At 34.6% G+C, this 24,387-nt stretch overlaps 3 protein-coding genes across 12 annotated transcripts; 1 reads left to right on the forward strand and 2 right to left on the reverse strand.

Annotated features, from left to right (window-relative positions):
- The first annotated feature begins 3,851 nt into the window (after positions 1-3,851).
- Positions 3,852-23,322, forward strand: LOC143465723 (dehydrogenase/reductase SDR family member 1-like). Of its 6 annotated transcripts, none has more exons than XM_076964177.1 (13): positions 3,852-4,725; positions 6,513-6,662; positions 6,903-6,982; positions 7,115-7,247; positions 7,346-7,489; positions 7,776-7,845; positions 7,965-8,045; positions 8,546-9,969; positions 10,546-14,878; positions 14,990-15,355; positions 22,397-22,519; positions 22,683-22,798; positions 23,011-23,322. In XM_076964177.1, the coding sequence occupies exons 1-8, from the start codon at positions 4,579-4,581 to the stop codon at positions 8,716-8,718; spliced, it is 978 nt and encodes a 325-aa protein (XP_076820292.1). In that variant the 5' UTR covers positions 3,852-4,578; the 3' UTR covers positions 8,719-9,969; positions 10,546-14,878; positions 14,990-15,355; positions 22,397-22,519; positions 22,683-22,798; positions 23,011-23,322. The 6 variants fall into 6 exon arrangements, with proteins under 6 accessions (XP_076820292.1, XP_076820293.1, XP_076820294.1 ...); XM_076964178.1 differs by having other exon boundaries at positions 10,546-14,806; XM_076964179.1 differs by having other exon boundaries at positions 10,546-15,355; positions 22,600-22,798.
- LOC143465725 (dehydrogenase/reductase SDR family member 1-like) lies at positions 15,153-17,624 on the reverse strand. 5 transcript variants are annotated; one of them, XM_076964182.1, is made up of 7 exons: positions 17,140-17,623; positions 16,420-16,569; positions 16,184-16,263; positions 15,953-16,085; positions 15,800-15,872; positions 15,440-15,520; positions 15,153-15,325 (listed from the first exon to the last, which is right to left on the reverse strand). In XM_076964182.1, the coding sequence occupies exons 1-7, from the start codon at positions 17,284-17,286 to the stop codon at positions 15,153-15,155; spliced, it is 837 nt and encodes a 278-aa protein (XP_076820297.1). In that variant the 5' UTR covers positions 17,287-17,623. The 5 variants fall into 5 exon arrangements, 3 of the variants coding, with proteins under 3 accessions (XP_076820297.1, XP_076820298.1, XP_076820299.1); XM_076964183.1 differs by lacking the exon at positions 17,140-17,623 and adding an exon at positions 16,684-16,884; XR_013118642.1 differs by having other exon boundaries at positions 15,190-15,325; positions 15,723-15,872; positions 17,140-17,613.
- On the reverse strand, positions 18,973-21,208 carry LOC143465728 (uncharacterized). The gene is made up of 4 exons (XM_076964186.1): positions 21,030-21,208; positions 20,743-20,941; positions 19,740-19,922; positions 18,973-19,637 (listed from the first exon to the last, which is right to left on the reverse strand). The coding sequence occupies exons 1-4, from the start codon at positions 21,138-21,140 to the stop codon at positions 19,540-19,542; spliced, it is 591 nt and encodes a 196-aa protein (XP_076820301.1). The 5' UTR covers positions 21,141-21,208; the 3' UTR covers positions 18,973-19,539.
- Positions 23,323-24,387: the final 1,065 nt, after the last annotated feature.

The raw sequence follows: 24,387 nt of genomic DNA on the forward strand, positions 1-24,387 counted from the left end.
AATAAGAAAAACTCGGAAGGAAATGATGCCTAAGTAAAATGAAACACCAGCAGGCACTATTAAATAACAAAAATTAAAGCAAGGATAAAAAACATTCAAGCTTTTTGTCGTAATATTATTCACAAATTTGTTGCATCGTGTCTGGATTCGATTTATTAAAGTGATTTGCCCCTGGTTACCGATAGGAATACAATATCTAATATGTGGTTCTATAATAGAATGATACAGGGCAAACAGGCACTTAATTATAGTTCAAATAAGGTTTAATTTTCATGATTACACCTGAGTTCCTTTTAACTTTTTGTAGCACAAATTTCATACGGTCTTTCCAAGATACGTTTTCGTTGATATGAATTCCGAGGAACTTGAATGTTTTAACTCTTTCAATGTTTTGACCATTAACCATCAGTGTATGTGAAATGGGTTGCGACAGGTTTAGCAAAAAAGATCATAATCTTAGTTTTGTTTACATTGAGTGATAATGTTTTCGTGACAAGACAATCAGTAACGTTAGACATTTCAGAGTATCTAAGTACTCTTTGCTCTCAGAGTATCAAAATTCGTTCAACCATATCATAAATTGCGCTATTCGCAAACGCACGCACATCCGAACAGTTTTTGAATGCTGTGCAGTCATCCTTGCGCGATCGATCTTGTTTGACGCATTGAGCACCCTTAGTCTAATACAGTGGTTCTCAAACTTTTATACCTCACTACCCAATATCATCTTTAGAGATGAACTCGCTACCCATCTCGATTACACAGACTGATTGCATTTAACAAAAATAGAAATAGCTTATATTGTTGTGCGTTTGCTTGATATTCAAATTTGTCACAACCTATTGGAACGAATGAGCTTGTTCATAATCCGAAAGTAGTTTGATACATGTCTCAATGCTAGACTAAATCACAATCATGTCGCTGTCCACGTCTAGTTTATTTCGTTACTGCATTTGTTTTTAACAACAATCATTGTGGACCTATTTGCAGAATGGGTGCAGGACTGCAGGTGTAATGGATTAATTTCAACATTGGCGTATTTAAGATTGTGTTCAGAATGACCAACAGTTTTTAAAATCTGGTTTTAACATTCCAATGATTGACCACCCCTCCCAAATTACGCGAAGCGCAAAAATGTTAGGTTTTACGCCTAAAAAACGCCTTGAAATAAAATGTATTCTCATATTTATACGTACAATGGCTGTCAGGTCATAGTGTATACTTTTGAAACGCCGAGTACAACGATTTTTTTTTAAGCCAAATACAACGATTTTGAAACGCCGTATACACGCTTATTATGTATATTCCATCGTATAGACTATAGTATCTGTTTAGTCCCAAACAAGGAAAAGTAATAAACAAAAATTAAACAAGGTATAAAAAGGCCTATGGCCCAATGTCCTCTAAATACGCTAGTGAATTTCACAGGTGCTTGTTTGCGACATTCTACGCAAAAGAGTTCTACCATCTCGCAAAACAAACGTTTTGTGTGCATTATTAGCAATGCTAAATTCTAAATAAAAGAAACTTAAAGCCGGTATAAACTGTAGGCATACACAGCAGCGAGGAAAATTATTTCGGGTAGCATACTGCCAACTCGAATATCATGTAGGGCCTACACACACAGTAGGAAAATGCGAAGGAATCCCGAATCTAACTTATTCTCATCAACACCATACGATAAAATTTCATCAACATATTGGCCAATTTGTTTTGTTTCAAGAAAAGATTAAGTCACTTTTGCTTGTTATACTTTTACGTTTTAATTGCAGTGCTTCAGATGTGTAGAGTGAGTCACAGTTTTTACAATGTAGTTACCACAAAACTAAGCAGTTATGTATGAAATTGTGGAATTAATTGCAGGAAAGACCTGCTTTTTATGCTATATACAGGAGCGTTTACAAATTAATGCTCATGTATCTTAGCTTTGTACCCTATTGGGAAATACTGTATGATCCGGGTTCTGCAAGATCTGTTGGAAATAAATTTGTATTGTATTGTAGAATTGTGGTTTAATTTGCATTCTTTGTTTTTTTTTAATTACTTCCTCATAGAATGAAATTAACTAATGTTTTCATGCCGCACCTGATAACATATCAAATTCACTATCCATTTGAAGTTTCAGTTTCTCAATATTTTTGCAACAAAAAGAGATATAACTAGATTTCAGTTTTTTATTTCAACTATCCCTGGTCACTCTCACTACACATACTAAAGCAGGGTTGCTCAAAGCTATAAGTGTGTGGTCCACATTACATTATTTTCATGCCTTGGTGGCGACATTATCATATCTCTTCACCCACAATTTTTTGTCAAAAACTGACATACTATGACAAAGAAATAGTTCGTTGAATTAATATCTTGTTTTTCTTCTCACTCGATGAAATGGTTGTCATTTCTCGAACGGTTTGCTTCTGCTATTTTTTTAATTTCTGTCTATACAAATTGCTAACTGATAATGTTGCCATTTTATTTATTATAACACAAAGGTTTTCACCTTCGGGCAAAGCTTACTGAATGTTACATAGCGCTGTAGTAACCAGTGAAATCGATCACACGAAAAGGGAAGATTGAAAACATTACATCAGTATTTATATGTGACACACCAGTTCAAGCGAGGAAATTATCTGACGTCATTAAGGAAAACTCAAATCTGGTAAACACTGAATTCCAAGATCCCAAATTAAATTCCAAACATCTCAAAACAACTCGTGAGTCGTGACGTAATCGTCACATAGCCTTCCTACCCAGAGTAAAGCTTGCCTGAAATGAAATTGAAGGCAACCTTTACTCGACAAAATTATGTCTTCACGGACATTAAAACAAGAATTTAGTACAGTACAATGACAGAGTTCGGCAAATATAACAAATATCGATACACCGTTTCACTTGAAATACAAAACATGAGACATAAGCTTACAGAAGTGTCGCAATCCCTTGCGTGTCGAAGGTAAAAAAAAATGAGCGATCACGTCTGCGTGTGTCGTTCCGCGGCTGTAGCAAGCCTTGTTCGCGGTAGTAAGATGCAGTTTGTTGCGATGTCCAATGGACTTTGTTTCTTGATGCGTAAAAAATATATACAATAGTTTGCTCATGCTCTTGGAGATGTATAACACGTTAGTTAGGCGATCAAAACTTCATCACATCAACCAGGCATCAATGTCATTAGTGCTGTTGTTTCCGAATTAGTCTGGTTGCTAAGATTGTAGATGGAATGTCTTGAAAACTTCCTCGTTGACTAGCGTTCGTAGTTGGCTGATCTTGCTCTTGAAACTTGTTCATCAAAACTTCATAAATAGCTGGTAACATGCTTTCTCGCTCAATGTGCAACTAACTCAGCAATTTCGAACTTGTCAGGGCACCAATTTATGACAAAGAAATAGTTCGTTGAATTAATATCTTGTTTTTCTTCTCACTCGATGAAATGGTTGTCATTTCTCGAACGGTTTGCTTCTGCTATTTTTTTAATTTCTGTCTATACAAATTGCTAACTGATAATGTTGCCATTTTATTTATTATAGGACACGAAGGCTTTTGCCTTCGGGCAAATCTTGCTGAATGTTACATAGCGCTGTAGTAACCAGTGAAATCGATCACACGAAAAGGGAAGATTGAAAACATTACATCAGTATTTATATGTGACACACCAGTTCAAGCGAGGAAATTATCTGACGTCATTAAGGAAAACTCAAATCTGGTAAACACTGAATTCCAAGATCCCAAATTAAATTCCAAACATCTCAAAACAACTCGTGAGTCGTGACGTAATCGTCACAATACTTTCCAGGTGGGGCTTTCTCTACTCTATATAAGTTGTATAAAAACGTTGACTTGAGCACCATATATCATATCTGTATTGAAGGCTATAAGTTTTAGGTTGACATGGGGACATGGTACAAATTATGACATTAGATTTATTGATTTATTTATCTGGTATGTTGAGTGCAAATATGCCAACAGAGTTATATTATATGCAAATATTTGTTTTTGGTCAGACATCAGCTCAACTTAAAATGTATATATGTTGGCATACTAACTTAATTTTAACTCAGAGAGTTCACGTGCTGTCTGCTAACTTTGCTTATTTCTAAGTTCTTAGTATTAACCTGGTAGCGTTGTTGAAATTTTGTTTAAAACTTAACTGTACTGAAATAAGTATTATTGGCAAAAATGTCATTGCAACTTTATACATAAAAATGTCATTGCAACTTTTCATTAACATTATAATCTACTGGCACTGGGTAATACCGATTAAATGCATAGCTTGTGACAAGAGGTATGTGCAAGTACAGTGAATGAAGTCTTACTTTTATTTAAGTGTCATATTAGTAAACTAAAGTGTACTACCGGTAGTTGGATCAAGTCGGTGACTGTGGTGAACTCAGAAATATATAGAGAATTTGTAAGATGCCACCAAAAGCGAAATATTATTTCCTAACAACCACGTAACTGACTGATCAGAGCTACTTTTCATTAGTAACTGCTATAGAATTGTTTCTAAACCAGATAAGATAAGACTTCAGGGTGCAGCATAAACTACTTTTTCAAGTTAAACGTGTAAGTGATCATACCTGAGTTATGTGCTCTTTAGAAGGTAAAGTGTGCCTTGTAACTGGAGCTTCAAGAGGGATTGGACGTGGAATTGCATTGCAGCTAACTACATATGGGGCAACTTGTTACATTACCGGGAGAAATATTGAGAATTTAAAACTTGTGGAAAAAGAGGTGTGATCATATTTGTTTGGTTATTTTTTTTATGCAACTTTGTTGTATTTAAGTTGTGCAATAATTTATATAATTACAAAAAAATCAAAGTATTTATACTGAAATTCCAATTAAAAAAGTTTGGTAAATTTTCCCAACTGATTTTAGTGAAATTTTATTGATAGTGCAGTGTGTTTTACTATGCAATATTTTATTGTATATTAAGTAAAACTGCAAGCATTGTTTTCTGCCATTGCTCGGTATTAGAAAACGACAGTGTTGGCCCAGAGTCCAGTGTTGTCTTGCTACACATTTCAAATCTGTTTTCATAATGAGTGCAGGCAAATTAAAAAATAAGTTGCCATGGTTTGTGTGGGTAAAATATACCCAATAAGTAGGTTACAAAATAATGTATGTTATGCCAATGTTTGTAACATTAGTATTTATTTATGTACTTGTAAGCTTTTTAGTTATTGCATAAACAATTAATAATCGCAATTCACAATCTCCCCTTGAGTAATTGCAACTTAATTCTCACAAATTGTAAACATATTTTGGTGAAGTTTGCATGTTGTGTAGGTTGTACAACCATCTTAATTGCGCACAATTGTTTGATAAATGTGTAGCAGACATGTGATAAACAGGTTGAAAAAAGATTGTGTAACAATAGATTGCATCAAATATGTTGCTCATGCCGCATGACTTGAATCAATGAGAAGTAATTTTTAGAAATGATTTTAAATAATTTTGTGTCATGAATATTAATCCTGACCCCAGTATGCTTTCTTAGTTTTGAAAACCAGTAAAATGTTTGCTCTATAGCAGTGTTTCTCAAACTTTTTGCGATCGCGTACCACTCGTTCGTTTTTTTTGCTACACTGCGTACCACCTGGCTCCTGAATGACTTATTTTACTCAAATGTACCGGTATTTATTAGTTATTACCGTTATTACTATACCATAACACCAATGAATAGCAAGAAAACACAATTTAATTTGATAGAAGCAACTGTTTCTTCTGCACAAGCTTGTCTATCCGGGGCAACACATTACTCACAGCACATCGAAAATCATGTTCAGCGGTACGCGGTACCACTTAAAAAGCTCTCGCGTACCACTAGTGGTACGCGTACCACAGTTTGAGAACCACTGCTCTATAGTCTATACCAGGGGTGGGCAAATTTGTTCAATGAAAGAGTCACTTGCGGAAAAATATAAACACCAGCGAGCCGCAAAATCAGTAATGATTGTCAATTTGGTTATTATACTATTAGTAGTCATTTTGGGATATTACTTTTTAACTAAAAGACCCATAAAAACATGTTGGTGAGGTGCATTTTGACAACCTTTGCCATAGAGTATAGAATCTATACCTGAAAACAATGTCGGAATCGATGTCTAGTGTTACGTCATAAACGAAATCCTGGCCTAAATAAAGAAAAACTACACAGAAACTTTCATAAACGGTACTCTTGGTAGCCTTTACATTTTTTGGAATTTTACGATTCGACTAGAAGAGCCACAAAAAACATGCCGGAGAGCCGCAGTTTGCCCACGTCTGGTCTATACGAATAAAAAGTGGACTGTTGCATAACTAATGTGACGTCTTCTAATTTATGATGTTTTTCACACTTGGGCTATTTCAATCTCACTTTCAACTTATGCCAATGTGATTATTTTTTAAAAGTAGCTTATGTTGTCGCAGATCTCATTTAGAGTTCCCAAAAAAGAATGCTGTTGAATTTTTGCGGCCGTTAAAAGTAGGATAAACTTTTGCGATGAAAATATACATCTTTTTCCTCATTGCAGGTAAAAACTAGATATGTATCAGGAAAATGCATTCCTGTTGAGTGTGATCATTCCAGTGATGAAAGTGTTAAGCAACTCTTTGAAAGAATATCTGCTGAGCAAAATGGGCAATTGGATTTACTTGTCAACAATGCCTATTCTGCTGTAAAAGTAAATTAGTCTATTTCTAAGTGAACATGTTTTCTTAGATTATAATCATTGGGCATTTGGTGTGTTGGTATTTACCATTAGCTGTTTCCTTAGTTTCCTTATGATTGCTTCATCCAGTCTACCTGACTTGTTTTGCATGTAATTAGTTGCATCATTGTTTAAGAGATTTAGGAGTGTTGATAGTTTTGTATTGTAATTTACCTGGATAATCTGTAACGTTCATAATACGTTTTTATTTAGTATTTGATGGACAACCATGACAAATCGTTTTGGGATCAATCATTTGATAGTTGGGATACTGTTAACAATGTTGGTCTAAGGTAATTGCTTGAATAACGAATACAGCCTACAGCCATTTATGAGATCAAATGCTTTATGTTAATTGTTATGTTATCTGTGGTACTGTCTACTGGTACATTCAGTACCACTTAAAAAATTATTATGGTGTTTAGAAATCATTATCAATGTGCTGTACATGCTTCTCGTATGATGATTAAAAGAAGGAAAGGTTTGATTGTTAACATCAGTTCAGTTGGAGGAAAGCTTTACTTTCAAATCCCTGCATATGGCATTGGAAAGGCTGCGGTAAGTTGTGTAGTGTATGTTATGCTGAAATATGGGCATTGAGCAGGTTATTTAGTATGATTGTTCAAATGTGAATCGCATTAACTTTTTTCTTGCAGAAAGACCGAATGGCGAAAGACTGTGCGGTTGATTTAGCAAAATACAATGTTGCTTTTGTTTCTCTTTGGCCCGGTCCAGTAAGAACAGAAATGATTGGAGAATCTCTTGATGACGAGAGCCTGACTGAAGATCGAGGAAGAGCAGTAAGTTGTTGTTGTCAGATATTGTGTGAAATGTTTATTGTCTCGGTTCCTGCATGTTCTGTTGCATTCCAGTGAAAGGTTACATAAGAATATATTTTACTACCGGTAAACTATATTGTTAATGGGTTTCCACCATATGTTCTTATACATTAAATACGTTTTTTAATTTTTGTGTATGATATGATCAGTGAAAGAAAATTACCTGAAAACAGCAGCTTAAACAATATATATATATTTAACACAAATAGCACTTTACATAAATGAATCCTTTTGATTTGCTTTTTAGCTAAATTGGTTGTTTTCCCGAGCTGAATCCCCAGAATATCCTGGAAAATGCATTGCATATCTCATGTCTGGTATGCTTTGTTTGTAGATGGTAGACATATTTGTAAAATAAGGTTTTCTTGCAGTTGTGTGTTAAAAAGTGTAGTGTATTATAGCTGGATATCAAAGAAATATCACATAACTTTTATAGACAAAGATATCATGAAAAGAACTGGTCAGGTTATATTGACCACTGACATTGGACTGGAAAATGATTTTAAAGATGTGAATGGTAAGAATTAATGAAGTTCTTTTAGCTTTAATTGTAATAATTGTGCCATTAAGCTACTTGTTTAAGTAAAAAGAAGGCGAAAGTTACATAAATTAAGAGCATGGTATCAAAATGTTTTTCTTTAGATTGAGACAAAGTCTTGCATAACTTGAGATTAACGAAGGCTAAGCTTGTTTGTGTGCCTTTTCTGATAGATGCATTTTTAATTTGAGTTTTTAGATTTTATAGTTATATCCGAATTTTCTACTGTTTACCAGGACTTTTAAAGGATCATTTATGCCTTGTTCAGAGTCATTACAATGATAGTTTAGTGCTGCAAAATGTGTAACAGATTGCTTAATTGCGAGTGACATGCTTCCTTAATATAGGCGACCCTTACCACCAAACCAATCTGAGCGGTTTGGGATGTACCGATTTTAAAATTAAATATTTCTTTTTTAAATGTTTAAAACAAATATTGAGTATAATGGTTTAAATTTAAAACAAAACTTTTTTGGCAGGCCAAGATCCACTCAACTGCAGGAGCTTAAAATTTATGCTAGGCGGTATGGGCATGTACACATTAAGTGACTATATTCCAGAGTGGCTGAGAATTCCTAAAGGCTTGTATATGATGATTTTGTCCCTAGCCAAGGCAAGATCTCCGCTCAAAAAGAAAAGCGATTATGCTTAGAAAGTACTGGAAAATGTCTTGCAGTTTGTTGTTGATAATTTTATGAAGCTATGTAATCTTCATGCAATTGTGTGTCTAAAATACGCTTAACGTTTTTATTGTTTTGATCACATTAAATCTACTGTGCAGTACATGATTGAGTATTTTGTTTCATATATGTCATTAAACTGTTTTACTAATAAGGGTACAATTTTCATGTGGTGTGCCTCAATTATTGTTATAAATTAACTGATATTTGCCACTACAGTAGAATCCACAATATGACCACCCAGTTTATATGTCCATTTTGGTATGGTCCCGAATTTTGCCATATAAAATTCTCCTTTTACTATGACCAGTTTTCGCATATTATGGCCACTTTTTCAGGTTTTTCTTTCAATTTTTTGTGTCAATTATGCAATTTTACAGTGTAGGCCTAAATTGTGTCACGTGTATTACACAGGCCAACAACAAAAATTCGTTTTCAAAAGGCATGATATGTTAGATCGATATAGGGGTATATCAGGTGCGCTGAGTCCGAAAATGCCATTACTTTTGCTGAATTGGCTCTAGTTTTTGAGATATTGCTTCTTCCTACATATACCATGAAAAGTTAGAAATGTATGCTAGTGACTAACATAGGTTAATAAAAACTGAAGCCATGTGAAGCTTGTCTGGCGCAAGTTTCTCGCTTGGGAGGTAAATAAGGTCTTAGATTAGTTTATATCATCTCCCATCAAGCACTAACATAAGCTTTGTAGGGCACTGATAAGGCAATAGTTAGTGTTATCCTGAAAGTTATCAGTTAAAGGCTATTTTGCTGAATAGACAGCTTACGCTAATTTATCCTCCCACTTGAGCTGAAGAATTATAGATGAGATGACAGATCAAATGACAGATATCTCATCACCGACGATTAGTACGCTCAAAGTTAACATGCGTTTTTAAAGTCAGGATATAGATAGTGTACCTTAAGCCATGACTTTAATTAATGCTCTAACATTTTCAGAAATTTTAATTCACAGGTGTTTTAAGTATATGTTATAAAAATGAATGGTGCAGCTAGACGGAGAAAGTGTCATAATGACCCAGAGGTGCTTTGCTACATCTGTGGCGAGTACACGATGAGGAAGCGGCGATTCAATGTGCGAGATTTCACCAAGAGAACTTACAAAGCCTACTTTGGCATGAAGTTGGGAGATCAACATAAATGCTAGGCACCTCACATGGTCTGCAAGCATTGCATTGAAACCTTGCACTTATGGACTCAAGGTAAAGTCAAATCTATGGTAAAGTCTAATCCCTATGGTTTGGTGCGAGCCTAAGAATCACCATGATGATGTTGAAAATTCACGGCTCCGGGGCTCCGGCTCCAAAGCCCTGGTTGTAACTAATCATTTCAGGGCATATTTAGACACTTGTGTTGTATGTAAATAAGAATTTTCGAATTTAACTAATTTATTTCATGCGTTTCTTTAAGTTCCTTTTGACCCTCCAAAATAGGATATTTATAACGTCAATGGTGGCGTCTTTGGGCGTCCGGTTTCCAAGAATGGTTTGGCGCGCTTTGTTGTATTTTCTGCTCAGGGAAGCGTTTTGTTTCAATAACAGAATATGTAGTATCATTAATGCCTTTATAATACTATATTTAGTATTTTAAAGGCATTGGTATCATCGTAGACTCTTACGGTAGTCTATGGTATCATAATCGGATTACGTTCAAAGTCACCTGAAGAAAATTATATGTCAGTCTGTTTATTTATTAACTTGTAAAATTTCAACACTTATTACACAACTATTTCGGATATTTAGTGCAATTACTGCAGATCGCTTTTACATATATTCAAGATAAAAGACTGGAACCAGTTACTGGATTGAAACATCGCCACTCAAGTCTTCAGCTTCGGATCAAGCGAGGTTACCTTTCAGCACTACCGTCTATTGGACAGCATTGGCATATTTTTTCGTAAATCACTGTCGATGTACTGGAGAAGTTTCCATCTAGCAACAAGCAGTATTGTCATCACATCTTCCAAAGATTATAATCATTGGTGTGCATTCTTGCTGTACAAGTTCAGGCTAATCAATAACGCCCTTAGTGCTATGGCCACCAGAAACCAGGCTCTTGCCAGGGATGGGGTTTCTTTTCCCATCCACTGATATGCAGCATAGGAGCAATTTTCATTCATCAGTTGCTTGAACACACCACCTGCTCATCTGCTTAATTTTTGCCTTTTCAACTTATGTTTTATAGATTTAAGTAATTATAGGTTTAGTGGCCGTGCTAGTTGTTACCAGCAAATATTAACGTTATTTCTCTTTAGCACATTTTAAGCCTTTTCGGCTTTATCACTTTTTCCTGTTCATTGGCACGTGTTAGTAACAACTGGCTTGATTTTTTGTCCCCACCACACTTTGACGAAAAATAAAATGATAATGATGGTGAATGATAATTTCATACATGCAACAAGTTCTTTAATCTGTTGGGTACTTGTCTCAGTAAAGTCTTGTTTCGTCCAATGGTGGTCTGTAGGCTATTCCAATATTTTAAAATTTGTTTCCATTGATCTTTGTGATAAAATTAGTGTAGTCACTTTTCTGCTCACTGGGTCATTTGGGCTCTGGTTGTTTCAGTGGACAAGATTTACCTCCCAAATCTGGATTTAAACGCGACTAGCTTAAATCCAATTGTTAAGTTAAATACTCTAATTGTCCTAAAATATCAAACGGTAATTTATATGATTGTCGTAAAAGACTTGTGCCAAAACCATCAAAATATGTTGCTGAAGTACCTGCAGCCTAGTAAAACAGTAAAACGTTAGCTTAACTCGATTAAATAGGCTAAGTTTATGTGTAAGTTTACATATTGCAAACAAAGTGAATATAGTAACATTAGGAAACATGACTTTCTAGCGCAATTGGCTAAAGTACTAGCATAATTCTTTAGCACTACATAAACAAGGCCTAGTGGTTATTAGGTTATATTGCCAGAAACTAGTTTAAGTTAAGTTTAAACCGAGTTTAAGTTGCGGAATGACGTTTTTTTAGTTAGAAGATAAAGATTATTGTGAAACCGATCACCGTTTCCTTACTTATTTTTACCGGTTCTTGTATATTTTTAACATACGGCTTGGGAAATATGTAGCCTATGATGAAAAAGTAAGTAGCACATAAATCAGTGTTTGCAAAACTTGAACAATTTTGAGAGTTTTTAAACATTTTCATATTTTTGGCAGTAATAAGAAAAATTTAGACTCGATAACGTCGTGATGACAATGACTCAATGATTACATAAATTAGGTAATAAATGTGCCAGTGTTTGGTTTGTTACTCAAAAAGTACTCACTTGGTCAAAAAAGGCAGTAATTTATGTTTATCAACCATGATGTAACATAACAGAACATGTTCATTTGCCCATATTATTCTCAGTACATACCGGAACAATCCCTTTTTGCTGTAAATTGCTGTGTCATTATATTTTTTTATGAAAGAAACACAATTTTCAGCATGGTTCCTTTACTCAAAAATGATAACAGTATGTAGTGCTGTATTGACAAACCCTGTGTAAGGTTTCCTATTGCTCTCAAATCTATAAAGCAATTGTAGTTGGGGCGAGTTTGGTTAGTTGAAATATCTTTAGTTTCATAATGGAGCTCTGAAAATGTTTGTAAAATGAAAAGCTTTGTCATATTTTTATTTTTATGGTAACTGATGTTATTTCAGTTTTATAAGCTGCATAGCTTGACTAAATAATTTGTGATGTTAGATTTCAGGCATTTTTCCACTACTCTGCTTAAACATGTGTGCTGCTTATAGTATAAGCATTGTATAAGAAAATTAAGGTATAATGTAGGTTAAATTGTAATCACTCAATTTTAAAATTGCATCTTTGAAACGATTGCAACTTGCAAACAGTTTCGTGTTATTGCTGGATGTACACATCAGTTTCGATAGACACAAAGTTAAAATTGACAATTTCTGACCATATAAATTGCTGGGTTTTAAGCTTCACCCAATACACTCAAACATGCTTTGTCTAGGCAACTTAGTATATTTCAACTCTTGTTGTGTTTAATGTTAGATTGTATTTGTATGCGAGTTACTTTGGATCTCATATTGCAGTACTTAAGTTTTCTTAATTATGATACTGGTTTTAGTTTAATGCCAGAATAACCCCAGTTAACGTTACAATAATTGTGGTTACACACCTTTAATCAATAAACAAAGCATATGTGTAATAATAACCTTCACAACTAACTTATCAAAAGGATTGTTAATTGAAGATATTAGCTGAGATTCCTGTGATGTTTCTTGCATACTGCTACTATGAATTTTTGCGCAGAGTATTTATATAGTTATCATTAGCTAAATGCTTCAAGTAAAGGAATTTAGATAACAAACATTAATATACGATAGTTATGAAAAATTGATGAATGATAGTCTAACAATTTTTAATTTTGTTTGATGGGTGTTTTTCTATTAATTTGAAAAATCAGTTTCTAAATTGATATGTCGGAGTCGGTCAGCAAGATTTTTAGATTAGATGTTGATGTGAGTTAGGCCAGGGTCAGATACATGGGAAGGAATCTGTTCCTAGCAATCTCGTGTTGGGTACCAGCCTAGCAGGTTCTTTGTTTTTGTGGTATTTTGATAAATAAAGTGTGACTGTATATGACCATTAATTATTTTCCTGACATCTTGACACAAACGAGTTCTAAATCTACCAATGTTAGTACAAAACACTTATTTGCTCTCAGTATTGTGACACTGACACACATAGCTAATTACATGTTGCCATCATTTTATTACAGAAAGTTGTGATAATCATAATTAGCTCATTCAACATTTTACCATTTATAGTTCACAATCTAACAAAACTTGAAATAACTCAGAACATTAAGGGCCTGATTAATTATTCGATTAATACATATATATACAAATTAATGCAGTAGAATTTACCGTGAGAGAAGGACACAGGAGAATGAATTTTGCTAAAATATTTAATTTATATATATCGTTTAATTACATAAAACTAGAGATTTTTATCTAAATTTTGCTCTAAAATATTCCTTGATGATTTCAAGCTTGTATTTATTGGTTTTCCTTGGCTGACATAATCACATTATTGTGATACACTGAAATGAACCATGCTGTAAATCTAACAATAATAACACACAATGGAATTAAATTGCAATTTACCACTTTACATTGCACACCACTTGATGTTGACAAAGACTGAATTTTATTTTACATCTGATGGCGTTATGCTAGCAACTTTGGATCAGCACGAGTATCAAAATTTTTTACTGTATTCATATTTTCACAAATCCGAATCTTTTTCACTTTGGCACATCCCTAACAAGCATGATTGATCAGCTTTTAAAAACACGAGTTTTCTTGGTGAATGATGTGCAGTAACTGATATTTCGTTTTTAGTATTACTTTTCCTAACATATTATGTCATCACGTTTTGCTATACTTGGCAGTTTTACGTAAAGTGATGTAATTAAATTCACCCATTGTGCTACTATGCACTTTCATTTGTGGTTTATTTCATATTGGCCCGTCCTTGTATACTGTATATAGACATCAATTTTTTTTTAAATTGAAAATTCGTAGGCCATAGCATCTAGTTTTGTATGTGCACGCAGTTTTAGAAACCGCTGATATCTTTGTGCAGTATTTCACAACATTTTCAACCCATGATCTATATACATCTTCCAAATATTATTATGTAAGGTTTGTAGTTTAGTTTTTTGTGTTCCACTCGCAAAATCCATGACGCACATGTTTGTGAAATGCATTTATAAACACAGCAATATCTTATGGTTTTAGGATCTTTAATACAAACTCATCAATCATTCTTTTTTTACTGGTGTTGTGGGATCATAAACAAAGTAGGGCATGCTTGACTTGACTGAGACGAAACATTAAAACATGTAAGACTATGATTTAAAAAGTGTTATCACATTCCGTGGTTACTAATATCTTTTGTTTCTTTTTAGTTTCAATCAGTTGTTTTGCAAGATAGCAAGTAAAAATGATGAGCGATGCTACAGGCAGTTATAGATTGGTTGCTGTGAAGACCAATTAGAACTCTAACTGTAAGGTTAAGATCAGGTTTTTATGACTCAAGTCACCTGTAAAAATGAGAACACAGAAATGGCAAGAACACTGCCAGGTTACACCATATCAGTACCTAGAGAAAATTGATGTTTTTACTGACATGTAGTTTGTCAATTATTTGAAACCACTGTGCAATTCAGTTCATGATTATGCCAATTTATTTCAGTATACAAGAACGTTGCTGGAGTGACGCTAATTGTCTTTGGAAGGAAATAAAATTTTAAATGTGATTTTCATCTTCCACTTTGAAAGAGAAGATCGTTTATACAAAGGAAAGTGTCACAGGTTTACCAATTTATAACTGAATGCATGTGTAGTGTTTTATCTTTTCATTCATATTGACTTGGCAGTTTTGGAGATATTAGAGGGGGAGCTATTGAAAGCAACATAACATAAAACCACTTTGGAAATTTAATCCATTCTGGGATAAAAGCTGCCGTTTTATACCAGCCAGAGGCGATGGTTAACAATCTTAGACTTCGCCCACTGATTGGAGAATTTCCTACACAAAGTACATCAAATTAAGATATAGGTATTATCCATGCACCATATCTTAGTTTTTAATTTTTGTAAAAGTTTTGTAAAATTGCTTGGATGAGATGTACTGAAGTAATACCATTTACATCTTTGAAATTGTATTCATCTGCTAAATCGGTTGTCAAAAGAATCTGTCCCGTCTTTTTCAGAATTGTTTTATCTGCATATAATATGTATAGTAGTGCTTTGCTTGGCTATAACTAATAAATTAAATATTAATACTGACTGCAGATAAAAAACCTTAAATAAAAACTACTTTCATATTTTTCTGTTGACAGACGTTTTTGTTAATGTTTTGCATAGATGCTGTAAAAACTAAGCTTCAGATTGACCTGTAGCATAACTACAAAGTTTTCTCTTACATCTGTTTTTATGGCATTCCTTAATCCTAGATCGCCAGATTCAGTAAATTCTGTGATAAACTCTGTTTGGACCATACCTGGCCACAATGACACAAAAGTGATATTGTATTTTTCAAGTTCCACTGCACAATCCTTTGCCATACGATCATTCTGTATATGAAGCATTCGTTATGCTTTGTAATACTTTTAATTATTGTTTAACCCAAGTAGAAAATGACCAAAACACTTACTGCTGCTTTTCCAATTCCATACGGAGGCATAAACAGAAATAGTTTTCCGCCCACAGAACTAATGTTAACTATCAACCCTTTTCTTTTGGGAACCATCATACGTGCCGCGTAAACGGAACATATATAATGATTCCTGGCCAAAAAGACATATGGCTATTTGGCTATAAAGACTTAATACAAAAATAGTAGGTCTAGCCTATGTTAGATACATGCACAATTGCACAGTTCTACCTTAGTCCAACGTTGTTAACGAGATCCCAGGCCGCAATGTCTTGATCCCAAAAATTTACATCGCTCTTTCCAAAGACGTGCTACAAAGTAACTGTGGTGGATATTTATGAAAATCCGAGCAACATGTCAGTTAAAATGTTTGAATTTAGAAATCAACCACAATACATTGACGGCAGATCAATAAGCAAAAATACATTCACAAAGTTGTTGTAACAAGTTTTCATTTTCATACTTACCGAAATAGCAGCATAAGCGTTATTGACCAGTAGGTCAAGTTGACCGTTTTGTTCGCCGGCAATTTTTTCGAAAACTTTCTTCGTGTTCTCTTCATTCGTGTGATCACATTGCACAGGTACACACTTTCCACTTGATCCTCGTTCTTCTGTCTGCAAACATTCAACATAATCAAAACTGGCTTTTTAAGAAAGTCATAGATGTAATCATTCATGGTGATTCCCAATGTAGTTATACAATGGTAGCAATCAAGACGTCATTCTTACCAATGAATGTCCGACCATTTTACAATTTCTTTATGCTAGATGTAATATAAAGTATAGTTTTATGTAAAAAGTTTGCTATTCTGTAATAACTGAAACAATATTTTTTTTTCTTGGGAACTTTATTGATGTTTTTTCAGAAGACTAAGAAACTATATGCTGAAAGATATGTTCATACCAGGCAGGTTAAATTTTAAAGCTTTTTCGTATAATTCTTTCACAATACACGTTCTCGATTCTAATGTGCTGGTCTGAATTCAACAAAATTTAGCTTAGGTGAACCCATGATAAAAGGTTAACGGTATTTGTCTTCAGCTTAAAATGTTTAACATGACAGATTAAGAAACTTGATAACAAACGGCCACTAGACAAAAACTTTTTTCAGCCAAACGTTTATCGCAAAAATGAGTGTATATCCTATAGGTATATGGAATACTACTTTCAAAACGCTATTTTAACCCCTCCTTTGACATCTTGTAGCGTTGTCAAATCTCTTCCAGTGATATAGCACGTGGCACCGCATGATATAAGTTGAAGGGCTATTCCTCTGCCGATACCTTTTGAAGCACCTGTCACTAGACAAACTTTACCGGTTAGGTTAGGCATATTAGGATATTATATATTACCGTCCCTTGCACTGGAAAACAAAGAAATCTAGGAGTTTGGTGTGCAAAAAAGCGTTCTTGTTAAATTTGTTAACGGGCTCCTTAACTGTGGTCTGCGTGAGTCGTATTTTGTCACTCGAAAAGTTAAAACAACTCTTTTTTGCTGCCTATACACTGCCTGAAAGTTTCCACCAGAGCGCAAGTAATGGTTTCATATAAAAATTGACCGTCGTTTAACCTACGATTTATTTGGCTGTTGAGCGTTTAACATCATCGTGGTTTGTTTAAATATGGTTAAAATTTAACTAACTCAATATGTATCATTTCCCGAGAATATGCAGGTCGTTGATGCTTTAAGAACGTTTTCTTTTGCCTCCACATGGAGGTAGTTTTTGACACATCCTCAAAAATTGAAAAATGGTTCGTGATTCGGCACAACCTGTATATTTTCACACTGGATATATAACGTTTAGTTGTGACGCGGATAAAGTTTTAAAACACGAACCTGACACCTATCCGCGTATGAATATAACACCATTTGCGTTAATAAAAAGCAAAAATTGTAATCAAACATGGTCATCAAACAAAAATATTGAAATTCGATAGCGTGCGAGCAGAAATAACGAATGATATTTATTCATAAAAATAATATATTGCTACGTTGGCTGGATTCGATTTCTTGCGCTTTGCATTTGTTGTTTCTGGACAATGTAAAAGGTCATAGTTTTATGTTAAAGTTGAAGTGATATGCTAAAGTAATTTTGCCTTAGCATACAGTATGCAATAGAACAAATGTTTCTTCGTATGTGTCTCCGCAAAAATTTCATAGTTGGAGCCCTATCGTTTTTTGTTCACCCTTTCTTCGAGTTTTAACAGTTTTTGTCCGTTATATAGTTACGTCATGGAGCACCTATCACAAATTACCTAGCGCTTTGTGAAATACGTTAATTTTCTTGTTTTATCGCACAACTTGCCTGATTTAATCTAATGCTTATTCCGCAAAGTGATGAAACACTCATTATAGCGTATATATATTTTGTAGAAATTTCCTAACTGGCAATTTATGCCGATATGATTAGGCAATTGCTTTTCGAGAATAACTTTGTTGCACAAACGGCAATTTACATATCCATGTGCGAAGTTCTGTGAATGCTTACGGTTTAACGCAGAAAATCAGGTATGTGCTTGTACCTGACTGACGAACCTATGAAGGTTGCAAAATGGTGTTTAATTATTTTCTTGTGCATTTTCGAAACTTTTTTTACTACGGTACAGAGCAGATCGCTAAGAAGTTTTTTGTTGGATTCGTCCTTTTCTGCTGTGATTTCATCACGCTTGTTTCATCAAGCGTAAACTTACCTGCGAATACATAAGTATTTAGCAATTTTGCTTTAGGCCGAGATGAAGTACTGAACCTAGATTTTACCATTCCACTTTTAAACTTCTATTCATTATGTAATCATAGAGAAAAAATACTGTACTGGATTTTAATTTATGGCCTCAAGTAGTTAATTTCGATTAGAAGATAGATTTCGACAAGGTTCACGTGCGGAAGTGCAAAGTGTACAACCAGTGTCGGTGTAAAAATGGATACTTTTTTTCCGATGCAATTAAGAGAGGCAGATCATTAGATGGAATTCTGGTGCAAAATTTTCATTTAAAAATAGCCATGATGAAAACGAAAAAAGTAGTTCTCCATTTTAATGGTTTGGTTGTAGAAATAGCAAATATTTTCATTTCATGTATATTTTCAGCACAAACAATATTTTAATACTGTACTTTAAACATAAAAAGTAATCAAAATTACCGTAACAAAATAATATGCTGAAGCAAATGCCTTGCTAATTTTGTCACATATTTCCTTTGTGCCAAATAAAATTGTGAACTACATGCTGTTCCGTCTCGAAAATGATCAGAAATCCTTGCTAAACTTAAATGGAGTGTCTTACAATCGAAAGGCCTTAAATTAAAAATTTGTAGGACTTAGCTTTTAAGTTCGTCGATGGTTGCTTTTTTTTTAATTGAAAGCAAATTCATTGGAGTTTTACACGGCAAATTACGAATTGTATACGCGCAGAAGTGACGCCGTATAAATAAGTTTTGCCCAAATAAGGTCGTCGTAGCACAACGTATAATGACGTAAATTGTAAGGTATACTAGTCACGACAAATCAATTATTTTTAGTTTCTTTTTCGTTGTTCATATAGCCAGTATTAGGGTAAGATGGCAATCCATCTGCATCCCTTACTGCTGTTTATGTTTGGATTGACGAACCCTCAACTCCTGCTGGGACCGGAATGGTAGTCCTCCTAGTGGTAGTAATGAAAATGTTTTGCGGGTCTGCATATTTAGCTGAAATACAAATGTAACCAGGTCACTTTTATGTTAGAAAGGGGCTTTAAAATCAAACGCACTCATAGGTCACGGAAAGCATTATCTAAGAAACATCCTCACCCGACACCGCTATGAAAGCGTAGCCCCACATAATGCTCCAAATCCAGCCAGCAATTAACCAACAGGTTAAAAGTTGAGCCCAACCTATCCAGAAGTTGTAGCAAAGTATTTCACATTTACTCGAGTTTGTAGTCATGTTGACACGACCGCAACAGAAAATGGTAAAGGAAGCTATAACGGTACCTAAACATGAAATTAGTTTCATATTACTGTTAGGGTAATTCGAATTGACCAAAGTTCTTCTAATTAACAGAATACGCTCATTTTATTTGAAGACGTTCTTTATAAGAATCCGTGGTGCTATATTTTGAGAAACTAAAATTCTGTCAGCTTGAAATTTTAGAAACTTGTCACGTTTGCAACTTGCACATCCTATTTTATATTGTATTGAGTTAGTACATGACACGCTTAAAATTGCATGAGTTTATACAAACATTTTGTTATGAGCTTCAATTATATTTTATCCGACTACCAAAAAATTTTGGCTCCTTGTCAGTGAAATCCGGTTTAAGCAAATAAATCATATTTTGAATACAATATCTGCTTTACATTTTTACGGTAATATTTGTGCCAAGTCTACCAACTAAATGATCAAGTTTCTGAAAGTTCCAACGCAAAATGTCATATCATAGAATCAGGTTTTTTTTAAGGTTTGGTTTGGGTGACCGCTAAGTAGTTTTAAGAGACCGCAAGTGTTTCATTTAAATACCAAAAAATAGTAGTAGTAAGTTGCAAGTCCAAATTTTGGGAAACCGCTGGAGAAATTTGGGGGACCGTTTCGGTCCCCCCAAAACACCTTAAAAAAAACACTGCATAGAATGATGGTCAATAATTTGTCATATCGTTTTGAAATCAATAGAGTAGAACATTTTTTTTGTAAAATAATTGCTGTAGAGTTCTATACTAAGACCATGTAGATGAAAGGTTAACACTACCATGTAATAAGAACATAAAACGCGTTGAGTTATAGAACATATAACCAAATTTCAACATATTAACTTACCCATTCCAGGACAGATCGTGTTAATGACGCATAGAGTAACTGCCAAACACATTGGCATGATGGGTATGCGGGAATACATATCTTCAAACGCACCATGTTGAGTTGTGGTTTGCGTGATGTAAGTTATTTGGTTAGGTTGGTTGGATTGGGGAGGTAAAGAGACCGTGGTCTGCGTGACGTAATTTACCTTAGCTGGGCCCTGCAAAAAGTTTAAAATGTATATGTGTGTATGAAAATTTAAAACGTAAAAGCATAACGCGTTTTCGTTTGATTGGCGTTATACTTACAATGTGTTGTCCTGTTTGAGATATGCCAGACTGAGATGGACCCGCCTTTGTTTGATAAGGGGGTGGTTCAAGGTTGGAGAAGTCGTTTCTTTTGTCGGCTACTTTTTCCATTTTTTATCACAAATGACGCTGACTGTGTTATACAAAGAGTCTAATTCCTTGAAGAATTGAGCATCAAATTAAACCTACATTTAAAAGCTGACATGTGAACATACTTCAAAACTAACGTTTTTGCTTATAAGTTTTAGCTTCTGTGTATACTCAACAGTTGCAACCTGTCTGTTTTCTTTTGCGCATACAACAGCTTATATTTAACGACTGACTGAACATTAATCTGGAGCTGCTATAAATTATTTTGTCGTTATTATTCTTTACTTCCCATTTCGAAATGTCTGGCTTGCTGCATCTGACAAATATACCGATCATAGCAACTTTTAAATACATTGCTGAACTGCTTAGGTTTACCAATTTTTCTTTTCTTAGTTTGTCAACATTTGGTTCTTACAGTATGACTACAGCCACTGTATAGTCACGTTACCATCGTTTGTTTTGTTGGGTTATTACGGCCTCTTCACGTGATGTCCTACCAGTATTTATTTTGAATTACGGTTAAAGATTAACGGGTTATTGCACTCGCTGGTTTAAATTTTTGTCAGCCAGTTACTTTTATCTGGTGGAGTTTATATTATCTATCGAATAAGTAGACCACATAAATTTTTGTTTTAGTTATAATTTTTCAGTTATAAGTTATAAGTTTTCTGTTTTAGGGTAACATGTCTTGCACCCCCCCTAGGATGCATTGCTACGTTTTCTACACTTTCAATCGACTACAATAATTTTCACCCGGGAATCATTGACGATAACGTCCTTTTCTGTATGGAAATAGTGCATTTTTTCCGGATTCTTTCTATTGCATCTATTCTGAATTCAATATTTCTTTGAAGCCAACTTAAATACCCTAAATTAAGTGTCTAAAATTGACTATAGATGACCACTTTTTATTAGTTACGAGAGAGGGAACCATAGATACGAATAATACATGAAAAGTAGGTCATGTTGAAAAAGGTTGGAAACGACTGTTTTTGTAGTGCATCAATATCCTTCAAATATTTGTAGGCACGGTTAGAATGCTGGAATCAACGTTTTTTTTAATAATTGACTTAGCCTATGTAGTAAAAATCGCAATGTATTTTTTGTATTTATTTGTTTCATTGGAAAATTTTTTGTTTACCGAATTTTGCTTGTAGGTTGACAGCGAATAATGCTACATTTTATCGTATTTGAGTCTGCCTGTGTGTGATGAATTCTGCATATCACTTACTTACACCATTTTTCAATTTTTTAAACTCTTCACACACGTTATCCAGATACCACAAAGTGGAAAAATGGGAGATACTAAAGATGAAATGGAAATGAAAATTAAAAATGGAAGGTCAAGTTTACGGTGTGCGGGAGTACAATGGCGGGCAAACACATATCTGGTTTAAAATGTAAATTTTTATTGTAACGTTACGCATATGCAAAAATCTCTTTCTTTTTAAATGACCCGAATGCTCATTTTATGCACTAGTTAGCTGTCTTTGGTTTCTGGAACATTACTGTGTCTTGTAATTGGATAACCGGGAGGGCTGAAATAATTTTTTGTGCCCGTAGCTGCATAGCCAGGCGGTGGAGATGGCTGTGCGAATCCACTTTGCGCTGGAACAGTGTTCATTGTCGTTGTGACTGTGACTGCAGGCTGCTGGTCTTTCTTGGTTGAAAGGAACAAGGTTTCTTGTTTATTCTGTTCTGTGTGGTATGGTTATATTTTACAGTACATTTCTTGCTTTCGCATTTTGCTTTACATGAAATGGATATAAACGCGTATCCCCACATTATGCTCCAAACCCAGCCGACTCCTATAGCCAGCACGTTAGCAGTTGAGCCCACCCAATCCAAAAGTTTATGCAAAACAAAACAAAAATGCTTTGTTGTACTTCAGCGCTCTGGTGAGCACAGCAAAACACGCTGAAAGAGGCAAAAATGGTACCTAAAATGTGGTGGTCGGACGATTCAACCCAGAACAACCTGCCGTTTTACTCCATGTTTTTATGCATAATTCTGAGTTATTTCTCAGTAACCACATATCCCAACGCAATAGCCTACGTTATACAGATCTACTTACAAAATTTTGGAAGGAAGCTTGGTATGAAGGTGGTTGAACGTTACAGCCCTTTTCCGAATTTTCCTTGTCCATATCGTATCGTGTAAAATAGCACTGTATGTTTACTAAAATAAAATGTGCTTGATGAGACGAGTGACGGACTGATAGTGTTTTGGGGATTGTAAAATTGATAGAATATTTCTAAATTGCATTCAATAACACGCGATAACATTCTCGTGTCGGATTAAACTACAGGCTTAATTAGATTCTGCTAGTTTGAAAAGAGAAAAATAGAAATTTACGGTTTATTGTTTCGTTTCCTTTTGTCTTGGCCATATAAGCTTAGTTGCAGTTGAATTTTGCAACACTCGTCATTTGCCCCATTTTAACTCGTTTTTCATCTAGACATTTCTCACAGTATTTCTTAATTTTAAACACCAAACTAATAACGTATCTCGAATGAAGCTGAAACATTTCTATTTTATAATATGTGCTTGCGTTTGTTTGTATGGCTGGGAATGGTAAGTTTGCTTGTCTCGATTTAATATCTTCATTTGGTAAACATAGTTGCGCACTTGAATTACCTTTCTGTTTTGAAATTATTTCCCATACATATCCTATACGCACTGATGTCACGATCGGTCGCTCTCATTCTAAATACTCGATTACGCGTACGGCATCAAGCAGAGCTTTCAGCACTTCGGTTTTGGGAGAATTTTTTTTAATGTACGGCGTGTGCTCACGTGATACCCAGTCTCCTTACCTTTCTAGCTTAAAAATAGCTGGGAAATATATTTTCTTTGTGGCCAATTGTTTTTATCACATGATGCAGGAACACATGACTGCGCTTAAACGAAAGTGGCGCATACTGTAACTGTAACACAATTAAATCGAATAAAATCGTCATGGATGTTGGTTTGGGTTAATGTTTCACCCAATTGGCAGTATTGTAGTTTCATGTTGCACTGTGTTGTCTCGTTTGTGTGTATAACTAATGTTTTCTTTTAAAATTAGCCATTTGCATTCGTTGGCACTACCAATGCAGCTGCCAACTTTATCTTAAAAATCCCTTGCTTTGATTGATTGTATTTCGAAATTTTTGCAATGTCTTTAAAGTTTAAACGTTTGATTTACATAACTTTGTTATTGGCCTGCAACAGCGCAGTGTTGGTATTTTGTCACATCGCTCATGGTCACCGTACCGATTGCACTTTT

The sequence above is a fragment of the Clavelina lepadiformis genome, chromosome 7, assembly GCF_947623445.1.
Source record: "Clavelina lepadiformis chromosome 7, kaClaLepa1.1, whole genome shotgun sequence".
Classification (NCBI taxonomy): domain Eukaryota; kingdom Metazoa; phylum Chordata; class Ascidiacea; order Aplousobranchia; family Clavelinidae; genus Clavelina; species Clavelina lepadiformis.